The sequence below is a fragment of the Pongo pygmaeus genome, chromosome 8 (genome assembly GCF_028885625.2).
Source record: "Pongo pygmaeus isolate AG05252 chromosome 8, NHGRI_mPonPyg2-v2.0_pri, whole genome shotgun sequence".
In the NCBI taxonomy this organism is placed as follows: domain Eukaryota; kingdom Metazoa; phylum Chordata; class Mammalia; order Primates; family Hominidae; genus Pongo; species Pongo pygmaeus.
Window position 1 is genome coordinate 70607488 of NC_072381.2, and position 15169 is coordinate 70622656.

General features: G+C 55.8%; 1 protein-coding gene across 1 annotated transcript in view; it reads right to left on the reverse strand.

Annotated features, from left to right (window-relative positions):
• LOC129006860 (cadherin-23-like) overlaps nucleotides 1-15169 on the reverse strand; it is a 335691-nt gene that overhangs the window by 22441 nt on the left and 298081 nt on the right. Inside the window, exons 22-27 of the mRNA XM_054437076.2 lie at nucleotides 14445-14552; nucleotides 7755-7944; nucleotides 7273-7418; nucleotides 4826-5045; nucleotides 2901-3053; nucleotides 741-854 (exon numbers count right to left, since the gene is read on the reverse strand). Of these exons, the coding sequence (XP_054293051.1) occupies nucleotides 741-854; nucleotides 2901-3053; nucleotides 4826-5045; nucleotides 7273-7418; nucleotides 7755-7944; nucleotides 14445-14552 (931 nt within the window). The remainder of the gene's footprint in view (nucleotides 1-740; nucleotides 855-2900; nucleotides 3054-4825; nucleotides 5046-7272; nucleotides 7419-7754; nucleotides 7945-14444; nucleotides 14553-15169) is intronic.

Sequence of the window (15169 nt, forward strand, 5' to 3'; positions counted from 1 at the left end):
TCTTCCTCATTCTCTCTTTGCCTGCTACCATCCATGTAAGACGGGACTTGCTCCTCCTTGTCTTCTGCCATGATTGTCAGGCCTCCCCAGCCACGTGGAACTGTAAAGTCCCATTAAACCCTTTTTCCTGTATAAATTACCCAGTCTGGGGTACGTCTTTATCAGCAGTGTGAAAACAGACTAATACATCAACACACAGGAGGCAGCGCCAGCCAGTGCAGAGACTGAAGCCTGAGGTGTCACCTGAGCCCTGAATCCAGTCATACCGGGAGTTACATCTCCCAGCGGACTGGTTAAGTGAGCCCATATTGCTGAAGTCAGTTTATTTTATTTTAAATTTTGCAACTGAAAGGGTCCTAACTCACTCAAAGGCACTCCCAGATGCCGAGTCCTGAAGGAAGCCTCCTGTGACCTCTCCGCCTCCGTGTTTGCACCACTGCCCAATACTCTTATGTCATCCTTTTCCCTTCCTGCTGGCTTGCCTCGATTTGCAGTAATTTGTCTACATGTGGGTCTCTCATGTAGCTCCCACCTTACCATCCTAGTGTCTTGCATGTGGCACCGCGCAGTGAGCCTCATGCCCGGCAAGTGCTCAGTAATGTTTGGTGAGTGTCTGGTGGCCCTTTCTCCACTGGCATCTGGGCAGAGTTCAGCCTTTAGCAAAAGGCCGGCTCCTGGGAGGCACCCTGTGTGAACTCTGCCCAGATCACTGTGTTGGTGGGTGCGGGACTGGTGCATACCGATGGCCTCCAGGATGAGCATGTAAGCGGCTGTGGTCTCCCGGTCCAGGCCCACCACAGTTCTCACAACGGCATCGCGGTAACCCACGCTGAACTTCCCATCCACGTTGCCACCTGTGGGTAAAGGAGAGGAAGCTTCCGGCTGGGAAACAGAGCTCCCAGCCAGGGGAAGCAGGGACTCTCTGCTCCTGAGCTGGGACCCGCGATGGTGAGTCCAGGAGTGGGAGGCTGTGCTGCCGATTCAGCCCTGCCTGAGGTGCTCCGATGCCGGTGCAGCTTGGGTGGGCTCAGTGGGGGCGCCAGATGCCTGGAATTAGTTCCTAACCTTCACGAAGCACCTCCTGTTTACAGGTACTTCATGCAGACCATTTCATTTAGCCTCTACTTCACAGAGGAGAACCCCTCACTCAGTGATGTGCCTGTGCCACTCTGGGTTTCTCCGTGCGTGGGTCCCTGGGCGTATCCTTCACCCCTCCTCTCCCTGCCCATCCTGCAGAAGCGTCTGAGCAGCTAACCTGCATAGGGGCTTGTATATGTTGCTGAGAACTCTGGGGTTGGCTGAGCATCCCCCAGGCCCCTCATCTCGGAGGTGAGATGGGCTGAGGAGCGAAGCTTCCTGAGTGGGGACATGGAGGCTCCACAGAGTGAGGAGTCAAGGCAGGTGTACAGGAGACAGGGATTACTGAGTCTCCTTGAGTTCTGGGACAGGTGGGAAGTGTGAGGGTCTCCTCTCGCGGTGGACGGGAGTCAGGAAGGAACTCCCAGAACAGCGTGGAGACCCCTCCCCTGCCAGCTGGCGAGCAGTGTGGTGTTCTGGGCAGCAGAGGGCGCCATGGCACCAGCTTTGTGGTGAGCTCGGGCAGGACTGGGCTCAGCTCCTTGCAGAGTGCGCACTGAAAATCCGGGAGGGCTCTGGGCAGGTCAGCGGGAGCCCACCACTTTGGGGTGCTGAAGAGTCATCCTGCAGGCTGCCAGGTGCTCCCCTGTTCTTGCTGGTTTGCCCCTAGGGAAAGCCTCCTGACCCCCAAACCTCCAGTGCTCCCCAGTGTCTGAAGTACCATCTGCAAGGGACACACTCTGACTCCCAGGGAGCCCAGGGCAGAACCAGGACGTAAATAGTGTGGGCAGTGGAGCCACGGAGCTGGTGCCATGTGGGGGGTCTTGGTAACTAAGCCCTCCCTAGGGCCAACTTGAGGGCCAGACTAAGGAGTGGGCCTGAGGGTGCTGGGCCCCTTCAGGGAGGTGACGGAAGAAAGGGAAGGCTGAGGGCTGGGAGGTCACGTTGGCCGCAGCAAAGCCACAGATGGGCTGTGAGCTGGGCTTCCTTGCTTCACGGGGAGGCATTGGGGGGGCTGGTGTGTGCCCTGCTCGTGTGTACAGGCACACATATGCAGAGGCAACATGTGTGTTGGTAGGCAGGTCATGGACAGAGAGAAGACTGAGCCAGTAAAAGGGCCAAAGTGGGTTGAGGAATGGGGAAGATGGCACCCCCATGTGTCCCAGCATCTTTCATGTGTCAGGGAGACTGAGAAGCTGTGTTCTCATCCAGGAATGGCAAATCCATGGCATGCGCACCACCACCTACCAATCCTACCACTGTGGCAGACATCACTAATCCATTGCAGCTCACTTTCCTCTGTGAGCCAGGACATGGCCTCATCATCTGTGGCCACAGCTCTGCAGACAACAGCCAGACAACATTTTCGAGCTAAAACCATTTCATTTAGGGAGATCAAAACCATCTGCCTCTAAACAGATGGGAATTCTCAACAGGTCCCCAAGGAAGGATGAGGCCACATTCCTCCAGTCACTGCTCTGTCACTCAGACTTGGAGTGGGGAGTGGGGCTCAGGGCTCCTCCCTAGGAATCATGGAGCCTTACCTCCCTCTAGAATGAACCTTGGTAGATGCTCCCCATCCCTGCAACCAACAGGTTCAGGAGGTCCCCAGGGAGCCAGTCCAGAGTGATTCAGCTGCAAAGCCCTTGGGAAGAGCCAGGAGCAAATCCTCGGGAGGCACCACCAGGGGCTAAAGCCCAACGGTAGAGCCCTGACCTCTATTCCACCCTCACCTGCCCCCGCCTAGTCTGGCTGTCTATCTGGGAGGGGTGGGGGCAGGGCCCCAGGAGGCCTGCACAGGTGGTCGGAGGCGGGGGCAGCACCTGTGATGAAGTAGCTGAGCTCGGCATTGAGGCCCACGTCGTTGTCTGTGCAGTTCAGCCAGACCACCTGGAACTCGCGCGGCACGTCCTCGGACACGGACACATTGTACACGGCCGGGAAGAAGGTGGGCGTCTCGTCGTTCACATCCAGCACTGCAGGGCAGAATGGGCGCCGGGGCTAGGCCTGGCTTCTGTTGCAGACGACCCAGCTCCAGAGCAGCGTCTCCAGCCCCAGACCAAGTAGGGAACGAATTCCCAAGGGAGTCACAGGCTCCAAGTGGCATCTGTGTCAACACATCCTGGCCATGAGCCCAGGGCCCCCCATGCCCACCGGGGCCAGGACCAAGCCCACCAGTGCTCCAGACCCTCCCACTGTCCCTGTGCCCTGGGGGATTATTGCTGCTCAGCTGTCAAAGGGAAGAGAGAAAACCTTAGAACCTCTCTCCAGTATGCGCCTAACAACGACCATGACAACACGGACAATCATGACAACGATGACGACAGTGACCATTTACGAACTTGTCCAGCGTGCCAAGCCCATGCTGAGTGCTTCCCGTGCAGGACCACATGCAGCCCTCTGAGCATCCTAGGAGGCGGGCATTATTAGACACACTGTGGAGCTGAGGAAGCGGGAGCTCAGAGCAGCTGAGTGACTTGTCCAAAGTCACACAGTGGCAGAGTGGAGGGCTGGAGCCTCAAGGTCTACCCTCAGTATGCAATGGAGTTTCAGCAAAGGGAGCTCACTTTGAAAATCCCACCCCCCGAAATAAGGTTTAATTTCCCTTACAGATGTGTTTATTCCACTCTGCATGCTAGGCCCCTATTCCTCAGGCAGATGGGGCTTGGACAACCTTCTTAGCGAAGTGATCCCCACCCCACTTGGGTTCCTCTAAGTGGTATCACCAGGAGAGATCCTGGGCCCATTTGATATTACAGCTTCTGCTGAGTCTTGGAGAAAGGCCCTCCAGGGGTCCTCTCTTAAAGCTGGGACATATTCCCTGTCCATCATCGGCCAATAAGGGGGTCCTGAAACTGGCACCAGAAACCCACAGGCAAGCTTCGGACCGATGGGAGAGAGAATGTCGTGCTCTCTGAAATCCTCACCATCTTAGGTCTCGACTGAAGAGGGTCAGTGTCTGCACCTGTGCCGAGCTAACTACCGCCACCACCACCCCCCCGCCCTCTACCATCCCATGGAGGCCGGCAGAGCTAGGATGGGACTGAACAGGCTCAGGGAACAGGCCATGTCTTGCCCGCTAAACTCTGCCCTTATTTCCCTGGGGTTATTCCTGGCCCCTTGGCAACAGCTCATGTCCACATCCTGTCCTGAAAATTAAAGACTCATCTAGAGTGGAAACAGTACCCCGCCCCTTCACCGATAAGAGGGCAGAGACACTGGGAATGAGCACCAGAGTCGCAGGGGGATGAGGATCTTAGGGAGTCTGGGAGTCCCAGCTGCTCTCTTCCCAGGGTGATGCCCTGCCACTGCCAGCCCAGGGGTTCCACACCCATGGGAGGGGGAGGTCTCCTTTATGTCTCCCAAACAAAGACTCTGGCCTTCCAAAGAAGACAAAGGGCTCTGCACCCTCCCTGCCTGTTCATGACCCTGAGGGTCCCGGCCCCTGCTCAAGCCCTCTCTGCTGTTGCCGCGATCAGAGGCTAGGAGGGGTGGGGGTGATGGGGCCTTGGCGGCAGGTCCAGGCCACTGCCCCTGAGCTCTGGGGCACTGAAGGCAGTGGCCAGGTGCGGAGAAGGCTCTGCTGTGTTGAATGGCTCCAGCTGAGGAGGGCGCCTCATTAACAAAGGAGCCTGTGCCTACAAGTCCAGTAGACAGCAGTGGGGGACACGGGCTCCCCTCTCCCCCTGGCCCTGACCCAGGCCTGTGCCCACGCACTGAGCACACAGAAGCCCCTGCGCCGCCTCACCGTGGATAGTGAGCGTGCTGGTGGAGCTCTTGGTGGGCGTGCCTGCATCACTGGCCACCACCCGCAGCTGGTACTCGGCGATGCGCTCGCGGTCCAGCTCGGTGGTGGTGACCACCACGCCGCTGCTGCTGTTGATGAGGAAGTCCATGCGGGGCATGCCCACCGGCATGCGGTAGGACACCAGGCCATTCAGGCCCTCATCAAGGTCGATGGCCAACACCTGAGGGCGAGGAGGGACAGCAAGAGGGCGGGGAGGGGACACTGGGACGGATGCTTCTCCCCCAAGAAGTGCTCCCTCCTCCCTGCCAAGCCACACTTGGCTGCAGCCAGACACACCTGCTCCCCTCCAAGCCTTAGGTCAGGCCACTGTCCCCAGGGCACCCTCCCAGATGGTCTCTAAGGGGGTTGCACGTCAGCTGAACGGTGTCCAGATGCACCAAGTGAGGCCAGCGATGGGGTGGCAGAGGGACTTTTTGGAATAAGAGCTCAGGTCTCTACAGCGCTTTCTCCCCTTCATCCCCTGCTCTCCCCATTAGGAAGCTCTCCCAGATTTGGAGCAGCTGTTCCAGCTTAAGGACCCCCCACCATTATCTGGAGTTCAACCACGTAGAAGGCTGGATTCACAGGCTTCCCCTCCCCCGCTTTGCTTTGATTTGTGAGATAGTAACAACAAAAATAAAATGACATCAAGGGTTCTTTTTTAAAAGTCACTTGGGGATTTCATTATTATTATTATTATTATTATTATTATTTTAAAAAGCTGTTTGTGGCCATGCACAGGCAAGCCTCCTCCCAAATTCCTATACTGTTCTCATTTGCACCTCCAGTCCTGATCAGATTGCCCGACTCAAGACCCTGTTACCCTTAATGTTTTACTGAAGTGGATTCAAGGCATTTGGGGAAATGTGTAATAATAAATAAAATAAGAGTTTTGGATTAAGCCAAGACTCTCAGGTCTGGAAGACAATATCAAGGTCGTCTCATCTATTTCACATCCAACGAACTGGACGAGAGGTGTCTGGACTCAGCTTGAATGCTTTCCAGGACGGGGGGGCTCAGTATTTTTACTTTGCTTGTGCATAGCTCTACCCCCTGGAGAACGCTCTTCTGCACAACCAGCAGAAATCTGTATCTCCTGAGCTCCTAGGTGGGACCAGGGAGCCACAGTTCAAGGGAGGGCCCTCATCCTGTATGTGAGGACAGTTTCCAAGTTAAACGCTCCCTGCTCCTTCCTCTATGAACTCAGAAGTTGCATTGGTGGGCATCTTTCTTCGCCGGTCGTGAGCCCCCAGAGAACAGGGTTTGGGGGTTGACTCGCTCTCACCCCGCCTCCCCTCCTGTCTGGGGGCTTCCTCGGGGACCGACTGCTGTTCCCTGGATTGAGGCGCCCCCTGTTGGGGGTTTGGGGAGCTGCCAAAGAACACCTTTCACCTCCTCCTACAGATGAAGAAACAGGCACAGTGGGTCTGTGGGGCACCACCAAGCTCACCCCCTCTGGCATCCTGACAAACAACCCCATCTTCTTCTAATGGGAACAGGCTAACCTGATACAGCCATTGTGTCTCAGGTATAAGCCCTTGTGACACACACACAGTGATCACCACAGCTACCGTGTTTCCTGTGTCCAAGTTCCAGGGTGCTTCATACGTGTGTCTGATTGAGTCCCCACAGCACAGCCAGGCAGGTACTATTATTATCTCCATTTCACAGATGAGAAGCTGAGACTCAGAGAGGTTAAGCAGTTTGCTCCAAGTAACACAGCACTCTGGTGCTGGAGATGGGATTCACAACCCCGTTGGTTGGACTCCATGGCCCATGCTCTTAACCAGGAGGGTCTCCAGTGTTTCTCAATGGCCCCTGGAGGGCTGAGGTTTTGAAAGGACCTGAAATCCTGGATGTCATCTCCCCTAAACCAGCACCTTCAGGATCCCTCTGATCAGAGGATGATGGAACAGGAGGCAAAGAAGCCAAGCCCAAGATCAGACCACGTGCTTGGCCATGGGGTCTTGGGCAAGTCTCTTTAGAGCCCTGCAAAGTGGACAGAGGCCCCTCTACTGTAGTAGAGGGAGCTGATCTGGGGCTTATGGGAAGGCATGGGAGAGGCAGCTGCCCAGGGCTACACTCACCTGGCCTTCTTTGTATTCTAGAACCATCTGCAGGCTTAGGGAATGGAAGGTCCTGGGCCAGACCTCCATAATCAGGCCCTGAGAAACTTGGACGTGACTTCCAGAATTCCGTCTTTGCCTCTCCCCCTCTCTCTACCTCTGCTTTTGCCCATCTCCCTATCCTTTTCCTGCCACACTTCCCTCCACGTCTCCAGAGCCTCTATCCTTCAAGACCCAGCTCCTCCCCTGCCCCAGCCCTGCAAAGTGTTCAGCCTGGGCTAGGCCCTTCAGGCACCCACTGCCCACTTCTGGGCTGGTAGGAATGAGATGAGAGAGACTCACTTGGTAGATGGAGACCCCCGCGGGGGTGCCTTCAAGCACCTCAGCCACAGAAGGCAGGTTCTGAAAGGTGGGGTCATTGTCATTGAGATCCAAGAGGTTCACAAACACTGTGGCACTGTTGGTGGCTCTCAGAGGGGGCCTGCCACCTGGGAAGACCAGGGCGAGAAGGGGCCAAAGACACGGTAAGATGGGTGCAAGAGAAAACAGACAGGAAGAAGGCAAGTGGCAAGAAGGGGCAGATTCAGAGCCCTCCATCCCAATGGCCCCTCCAGGAAGCAGCCTGGCCCTCACAGCTCCCCTCCCCAGCTCCCTCCGTTCCCTTGGGGTGCTCTAGGAGTCACAACTGGGGCGTGGGTATTACTCTACTCTTGGTGATCAGACATAGACCTCCTGGGTGGGCCCCAGGTACCCCAGAGGCCCAGTCACCGGGGATACCCGCAGCCTAAGGTGTGGGGGCTGTGAGGGACAAGAGGGGTCCATACAGTCAGTGACAGAGACGATGATTTTGCGCATCAGCTCGGCCTCGTGGGGGTCGGGGTTCTCCCGGTCCAGCATGGCATGGGTGGTGCGGATCTTGCCCGTGGTGCTGTTGAGGCTGTAGAACTTGTTGGGCGGCTGGATGCTATACACCAGGGTGCCATTCTCCCCCAGGTCTGGGTCCACAGCCACCACCTGCCCGGGAGGGAGCAGACCTCTTCACTGAGCCATGCCTGGGGAGGGTGTCTCTGGGCTGGCCGGGAGTATCTGAGCTCAGACGTTGGTCCTGGGGAGGGGGCATCCTGGCTCTGGCCCAGGAAGTGGGCCTCCCAGCTGAGCCCGGTAGGGGGGTCCGAGAGGGCTGGGAGGCAGGAGTTCTCTAGGGGAGGGGCTGGGAAGGGCTGGGGAATCTGTACTCCAGCTGAGATTTTTGAAAGGATTTGAAACCCTGGATTTTGGAGACTGGGTTCCTCCTCATCAAACCCTCCCTTCCTTCCTTCCTTTGAAGCATTAGATTGTGACACCAGAGATGACAGGGCATGTGGAGGAAGCCATGGCTGGGCCCGTTTCAGAAGGTGGGACCCAGTTAGCTGGGGCAGTCGTGGGGCTGGGGGAGTGTTGAGGAAGGAGAGGGTGGAGCTCCCTGGAAGGGAGGTTCATCGTCCCTGATAAGGGGCAGGGTCTCAGGACTGGACCTCAGACAGTCTGGCCCCTTCAACTCCCCGGCCCACAGCCTGGTTCCCCACTTATAACCCCCACATCATGAAGGGGTCAGCGCTTGGTGCCATCCTAACCCAGGGGCGGTGAACCCCACAGCCTGCTGTCCCTTAGTGTCCCAGATCCCACACAGCCAGGTCATAAGCAAAAGGCAAAGGGCCCCCTGCAGCCTTTGAGGGCTCTTCGTCTTCGCCGAGGCCCCCTGCGTGCACCGATCCCCCGCTCTGTGGGGAGGCTCCCTCATCCTCCAACTGCCCTGCCTTCCACAAGGAGAAAGCAGAGCCCAGAGAGGCACAGGCCAGTCTTAGGGTCACACAGCACCAGCCTTGGAGCTGACCCAGCTCCCAGCCTGGAGGCTCCTGAGGTGGCCCTTACCCCTTGCTCACCCCCGACCCTGCATTGCAGAAGCCACTGTGGCACCAGAGGTGGACAAGATCATTGCGGGGGGGGGAGGTGACCACAGTCCCTGGGGCCACATCAGGACAGTATTATTCTTAACTTCAGGACACTCGATGATGACAGCCAGGCTTGTCAGCTCCTTCATCTTACTTGATGTGGAGACTTTTGTGCTTTGGCAGCAGAATCTGTCCCTCCTCTGCTTAATCCCCAGCCAGAGGTGTCTCTGGGGCCACCAGACCAGAACAGACAGATGAGCTGCCCTGGCTGAGAACTCCCATCTGCCCCTGTCCATGGGTCCTGGGGAGGCCGGGGAGAGAGAGGCTGATGCAGGGCTGAATGCTGTGGCACCCTAGGCCGGCTTCCCCTTCAGAGGTGTGGGGGCAGCCCCCACTCCCACCAGGGACTGCTTGGCCCTCTTCTCCCTTCCCAGCCTTGCAGCACCAAAAGGTAGAGGAGGGGAGGTCCCTGCCTTCCAGGCCTGAGGTGTCCTTATCTTGCTGTGGGCATGTTGCCTCAGTTTCCCTAGCCTCCATAAAGAGGAGCCCAACACCCCCATTTTGCAAACAGGAGATAGGGCTCTTAGGTACTCCAGGCATAATTTAAAACAGGCCAAGTCGTTTCACAGATGGACATAGAAGACCAGCGTTCCTTGTATTTCTACAATGCTTCTCTCAACAGTTTGAAAAGGGAGAATTTTTTTTTTTCTTTGAGACGGAGTCTTGCTCCATCACCCAGGCTGGAGTGCAGTGGTGCAATCTCGGCTCACTGCAATCTCCACTTCCGGGGTTCAAGCGATCCTCCCACCTCAGCCTCCCGAGTAGCTGGGATTACAGGCAAGAGCCACCACGCCTGGCTAATTTTTGTATAATAGAGACAAGGTTTTACCATGTTGGCCAGGCTGGTCTCAAACTCTTGACCTCAAGTGATCCTCCCACCTCGGCCTCCCAAAGTGCTAGGATTACAGGTGTGAGCCACCACACCCAGCCTGGGGGAGAGATGATTTTCTCCCTATTTTATTTTTCTGGATGGGGAAACTGAGGAAGAGAGCAGTTAAATCACTTGTTCCAGGCCAGGCCTGTTGCTGAACAGGCTGAGATACATTTCACATGGCGGGTGGTTTCTCCTCTTCTATTCCCTCTTCCTGCCCCTACCACGCCAGGGAGTGCCAGGGGTAGCTGCTTCCAAGTGACCCTGGTTGGGGCATGGGCACTGGTTTTGGGCCCCTTGACTCACTCTCTGGTCACAGGGTGGGTTGGGAGTACAGGAGAGGGTGGAGAGCTGTGACCCCTCCTGCAGGCTCCCTGCTGGGTGATTTTGTAGAATCTCACCGCTTTCCCCTCATTTATTTCCCATTTCACGCCCGTCATTTTTCTCCTGGCCTGATGGGGAATAATTCTCTCCTTCTCCCCTCTCCTTTATTTTGCTGGAGGGCTTTGAAAGGCTCTAAATCAATGCCCATCAGCCAGGTCCTTGAAGGCAGCTGCAGGAGCCAGGAAGGAGAGTAGGACCAAAATCTCCCTTGCAGACAGAGAAATGGCCACTCCACCAGCGCACGCCAGTGCAGGTGGACATCCTCAGTGCCTGCACGCCAGGCCACACCCGGTGCATGCAGATGCACACACCTCACCAATCCCAAATGCACCCAAATGAAGCCACATGTAGGAAGACACTTGTCTGCACGCAAGCTCTGAAAATCACTGGGGTTGCCTTGTGCCTCCGACTCCAGGCGCTGTGGCCCATGCCATGTCTAGAGAGGGTTCTTGAGAGAGTCTTGGGCCATACGCCCTAGTCTCCCTCCGACAAGGAAGACCCAGCCACCGCCTGGCTGAGCTGGGGGGTGGGGGGAAGGAAAGGTAAGATATTCACCAGCTGAATCAGTCCTCAACAACACATATTTTGAAATATTTTGAACACCTACAATGTGCCCGGAACTGTGCTAGGCAGCGTGGTTTGACAGTGAACAAGACAAGTGCGAGTCCAGCAAAGGAAGCAGATGATGGTAATGATAGTGATGATGATGACAGCTACCATTTACCGACCACTCCTCATGTGCCGGTGCTTCCTATATCTTGGCTCAGTACGCGCTGATCACAGCTCTATCAGGTGGGGACTCTTACTAGCCCTATATTTTAGATGAGAAGAACTGGAGCACAGAGAGGTTAAGCAACTTGCCCAAGGTCACACAGCTGGTAAGTGGTGTAGCTGGAGTGAGAACTTGGGCATTTTGGTACCAGAGGCTGCCTGCTTAATCACTAAACCACATGCCTCTTAATAAGCAAATAGCCTACCAAACAAATAAGCACAGATTGTGGGTCCAGCTCTGCAGGAAACAGAATTTGGAGAGGGGTCAGAGCTACTTTAGACAGTAGTCAGGCAGGGCCTCTCTAAGACAGCTGACGTTTTAAGCTGGGACAGATGAAAGAGAATGAGCTACCTATGGAAAGAGCAAGGGGTCAGGGAGGAAAGGGCTTGTGCAAAGGCTCTGAGCTGGGGGAGAGTTGAGTGGGTGCAGGGAAACGAAAGGCCTGTGTGTTGAGGATGGGTGGTAGCTGCGGGCGTGGGTGTGTGCGGTGGGTGTGGGAAGGGTGGGGTGGGAGATGAGTCAGGTGGTGGGCCAGCCCCTGTTCAAATATCACCTCCTCCTTCTGTCACCTGAACCTCGGTTAGCTGTTCCCTCTTTCCCTCTGTAGCCACCTCACCTCACACTTTGGCCACAGACCCTACCTCATCCTGGGCCACTGTGAGGCCCTAGAAGGCTCCAGGGGGTCCTCTCCAAGGTAATGAGACATACCCATGTATATGCATATGTATGCATATATACATTTTATGGCTATAAAATTGGAAAGAATTTTTATAACTTCCTTTTCAAAATATTTGGCTGTGACAAACTTGACTAACATATAAGCTTCTTTATTTCTGATTTCCTGGCAATCATCATACGTAACTGGGAATTCCAGAAAATTCTGGAAAATTTTCAAGAATTCTAGAAAAATCTAACCTCCAATTTGTCCTTGAATGTAATGAAATTTTCACAAACACTAAATTTCATAGTTACTAAAGCTGCCATCTTTCATCTGATAGATGTTTCATATAACAAGTTTTAATTTTGATTTTGCCCTTTTCTCTTTGAACTTTCAAGTCATCACATTTATTTTTCAGGTCTCAAATACTACCCTGGGGCACTGAAAATCTCCAGCCTGTGCCCACCTGACGCCAGCAGTGGAACAGCCACACCCGCTCTGTACTACAGATTGGGATGACTCGGTTGGCTCTTCGGGGTGACAATGGGGTGGGCCCTGCGGGTTTTGTAGGTCTGGCAAGGACTCTGGCTTTTGCACAGGGTGAGATGGGAACCACTGGGGTTTGAACAGAAGAGTGACATGACACTCCCCAAAGGCAGGCAGGGCGGGAGGTTTTTTTTTTTTTTTTTTTTTTTGAGACAGGGTCTCACTCTGTCACTCAGGCTGGAGTGCAGTGATGTGATCTTGGCTCACTGCAGCCTCAATCTCCCAGGCTCAAAAATCCTCTTGCCTTAGCCTCCTGAGTATCTGGGACCACAGGTGTGCACCACCACACCTGGCTACTTAAAAAATTTTTTTATAAAGAGGTAGTGGGGGTCTTACTATGTTGCCCATACTGGTCTCGAACTCTTGGGCTCAAGAGATCTGCCTGCCTTGGCCTCCCAAAGTGCTGGGATTACAGGCGTGAGCCACTGCACCTGGCCTGTTGTTGCTTCCTGTACCCTCAGCCTGACAAGCGTGGGGCCTGGCATGCAGCAGGCGTTCCCTGATGGCTCGTGGATTTCCTGGAAAGTGAGGAGGCACTGGGCAGCAGGCCACTGGTCCATTGTCCATGCCTGCTCATGGCTCAGAAGGACATGCGGAGGGCAGGAACCTGGTGAAGGGCGCGGGGACCAAAGCTTGCAGATGCCCAAGACTGTGTGCAGTCCTCACCTGGCACACCCACTCCTTGTCTGCCGGGTGTACTGTTTGATAACAGCAATCCAGGCTGGTGTCCTGTGCAGCCCCTTTCTCCCAGAGCAACCTTCCTCACCTGCCCCTCAGTTCCCTTTGGGAGGAATTTCCCAAAAACCTAAGGGAAAGGTGAGGGTTGACCAGAAGGTGTTCAGAGGTGAGATCCAGCCCCAACTCTTGGAATCCCTGGCTGGGATGGGGAGGAGGTTACCCTGGGCCAGTGCAGTGCCCACGAGGCGGCAGCAGAGAGCACCCACCAAAGAGCCTAGAGAGCTGTGTCAAAGGGCGAGGGTCGTGGTTTCTAAACCTGGCCCTGGGCTGGAAGGAATTCCTCTACGGGGCTTTGAAAAAATCACAGATTCCAGATCCCTCACCTCTGCCCTATTCCATTGTGTCTATTCCAGTGCCAGAGCCATACTTGGCAGTGGCTCTGGATGGGAGAGGAGGTCAACCTGGAAAGAAGGACAAAGAGAGGGAGGGAAGGATTGGCCATCATGCCTATCCTCCTTTCCACATGTTCACTGACTGGCTGTCAGCTGGTGTGTGGGTGCCCCCTCCCAGAGGAATAAGGACCGGGCCAGGTGGTTTCTAATCCCTTGTCTCCAAGTCAGACAGACCAGGGTTCGAGTCCTGACCACACCCGTTATTAGCTTTGGGACCTTGGGCAAGCCTTTAAGCTCTAAGTCTGTCTCCTCCACAGCACAGTGGCAGCGGAATCCCTCTGCCTTGTGAGATTACGGTGAGGAGGAGAGAGTTCCTGAGAAGCCCTCAGGTGAGGCTCAGGGCACATCCCAGGTGTTCAGTCAATTGTCAGGATTCATGTCCCCCACAGGGCTGGGTGGGTGGCAGTGGGGACATCATGTGGGGACAAGCCTCCCCAAGTAAGGCCACGTGGTGTACAGGGTGGAGGAGGAGAAGGCTGAAAAATGTGGATCTCCCAGCAGAGCAGATGGTGTGGGGGTGGGACCTGGGCTTCCTCAGTTTCCCCAGGATTCTGGTCTCTGCTGGAGACGCCCTGGCTTTGGCCGTGTCTCCCCTCTGCACCCTGAATTGTGCACATTCCTGCACATGAGCACACAACACACACAGGGGCCTGTGTAAACCTGGCAAACCTGTGCCAGAAAATTCCTGAGGTGAACAAAACCCCTGCTGGGCAGCCCTGGGGGCTAGCCGGTGGGGGAGCTGACCCAGATGGATGACTGCAGGGGCACAGCAGTGAAAGACAGGTGCTGGGGTGGAGCTGGGGCTTGTGCAGTGTAGGGGTGGGAGCTCTCCAGAGGGGGTGGCCAGAGTCCCGGGCTCTAAGGGCACGTGTGGCTCACAAGCGGAACTGGCCAGAGCTCCCCTGCCACTGTCCCTGGGCTGCCTGAAGCTCCCTTTGACAAAGCCTGAGGCCTACTGACACTGGAGGCTGGATGAGGGCTTTCCCTTGACCTCTGACTGCCTTTCACCATGCAGGAGAACCGCTAGAACTCTATTGCAAGAGCCAGCTCAGAGGGACACAGAGTCCACCAGCCCCATAGGGGCAGGCCCCCTGGAATCATGGTGGGTCACAGACCCCTGGGAAGGGCCGCCTGGCAGTTCTGCTGCTCTGCCACCACCTACCGTGGTCACATCAGAGTCTGGAGGGGTCATCTCCACCAGGTTGATGTAGTAGGGTGCGTCCTTCCACGTGGGGTGGTTGTCGTTGATGTCCAGGAGGGTGATGTTTACCTGTGAAGCCATAAGGGGCGCTGGGAGACGCACCCAGCTGAGATGGGCCAGGGCAGGGCCTGCCAGGGGAAATGTGCTCAGATGCCCACGAGCAATCTTCGCATTAATTCTGCCAGCTCCACCAACCCTGGGAGTCTTGGGCAGGGCCTGGGCTTTTGAGGACAGGAAGGAGCCAGGCCCCTTCAGGAGAGAGAGTTCCAGTGTTGTCCCATCAGGAGGCAGTGGAATGGATGTGATAACCCCTGAAATCCTTGCTGTGACCTGGGGCTTCCCCCATCCCTGCCTCCAGTCTTCGCTGAAGGTGACTGACAGGGTGGGGGATCTAACAGAATCCCTTGAGCTTCCCCGTCTCAGCTACAAGCCAAGCAATTTCCCTGCTCACCTGCCACCAGGTACATTATTTATAGGACTCTGATTCCTATTAGCAGGGGCCTCCCTTGACAGAGTAGGGCACTGAGCATTTTTCCATCAAATCCCTGGCCATGCGATACCATCTCCAGCCTCTCTGGCTGGGTAAGGATGGGGTGGCTGCTGCAGGCTGGGTGAGGGCTGCAGTTTTGAGGGTGAGCCAAAGAAACCGAATGGGGAACAGAGGGGAGGTGGCTGGAGTGACTGTC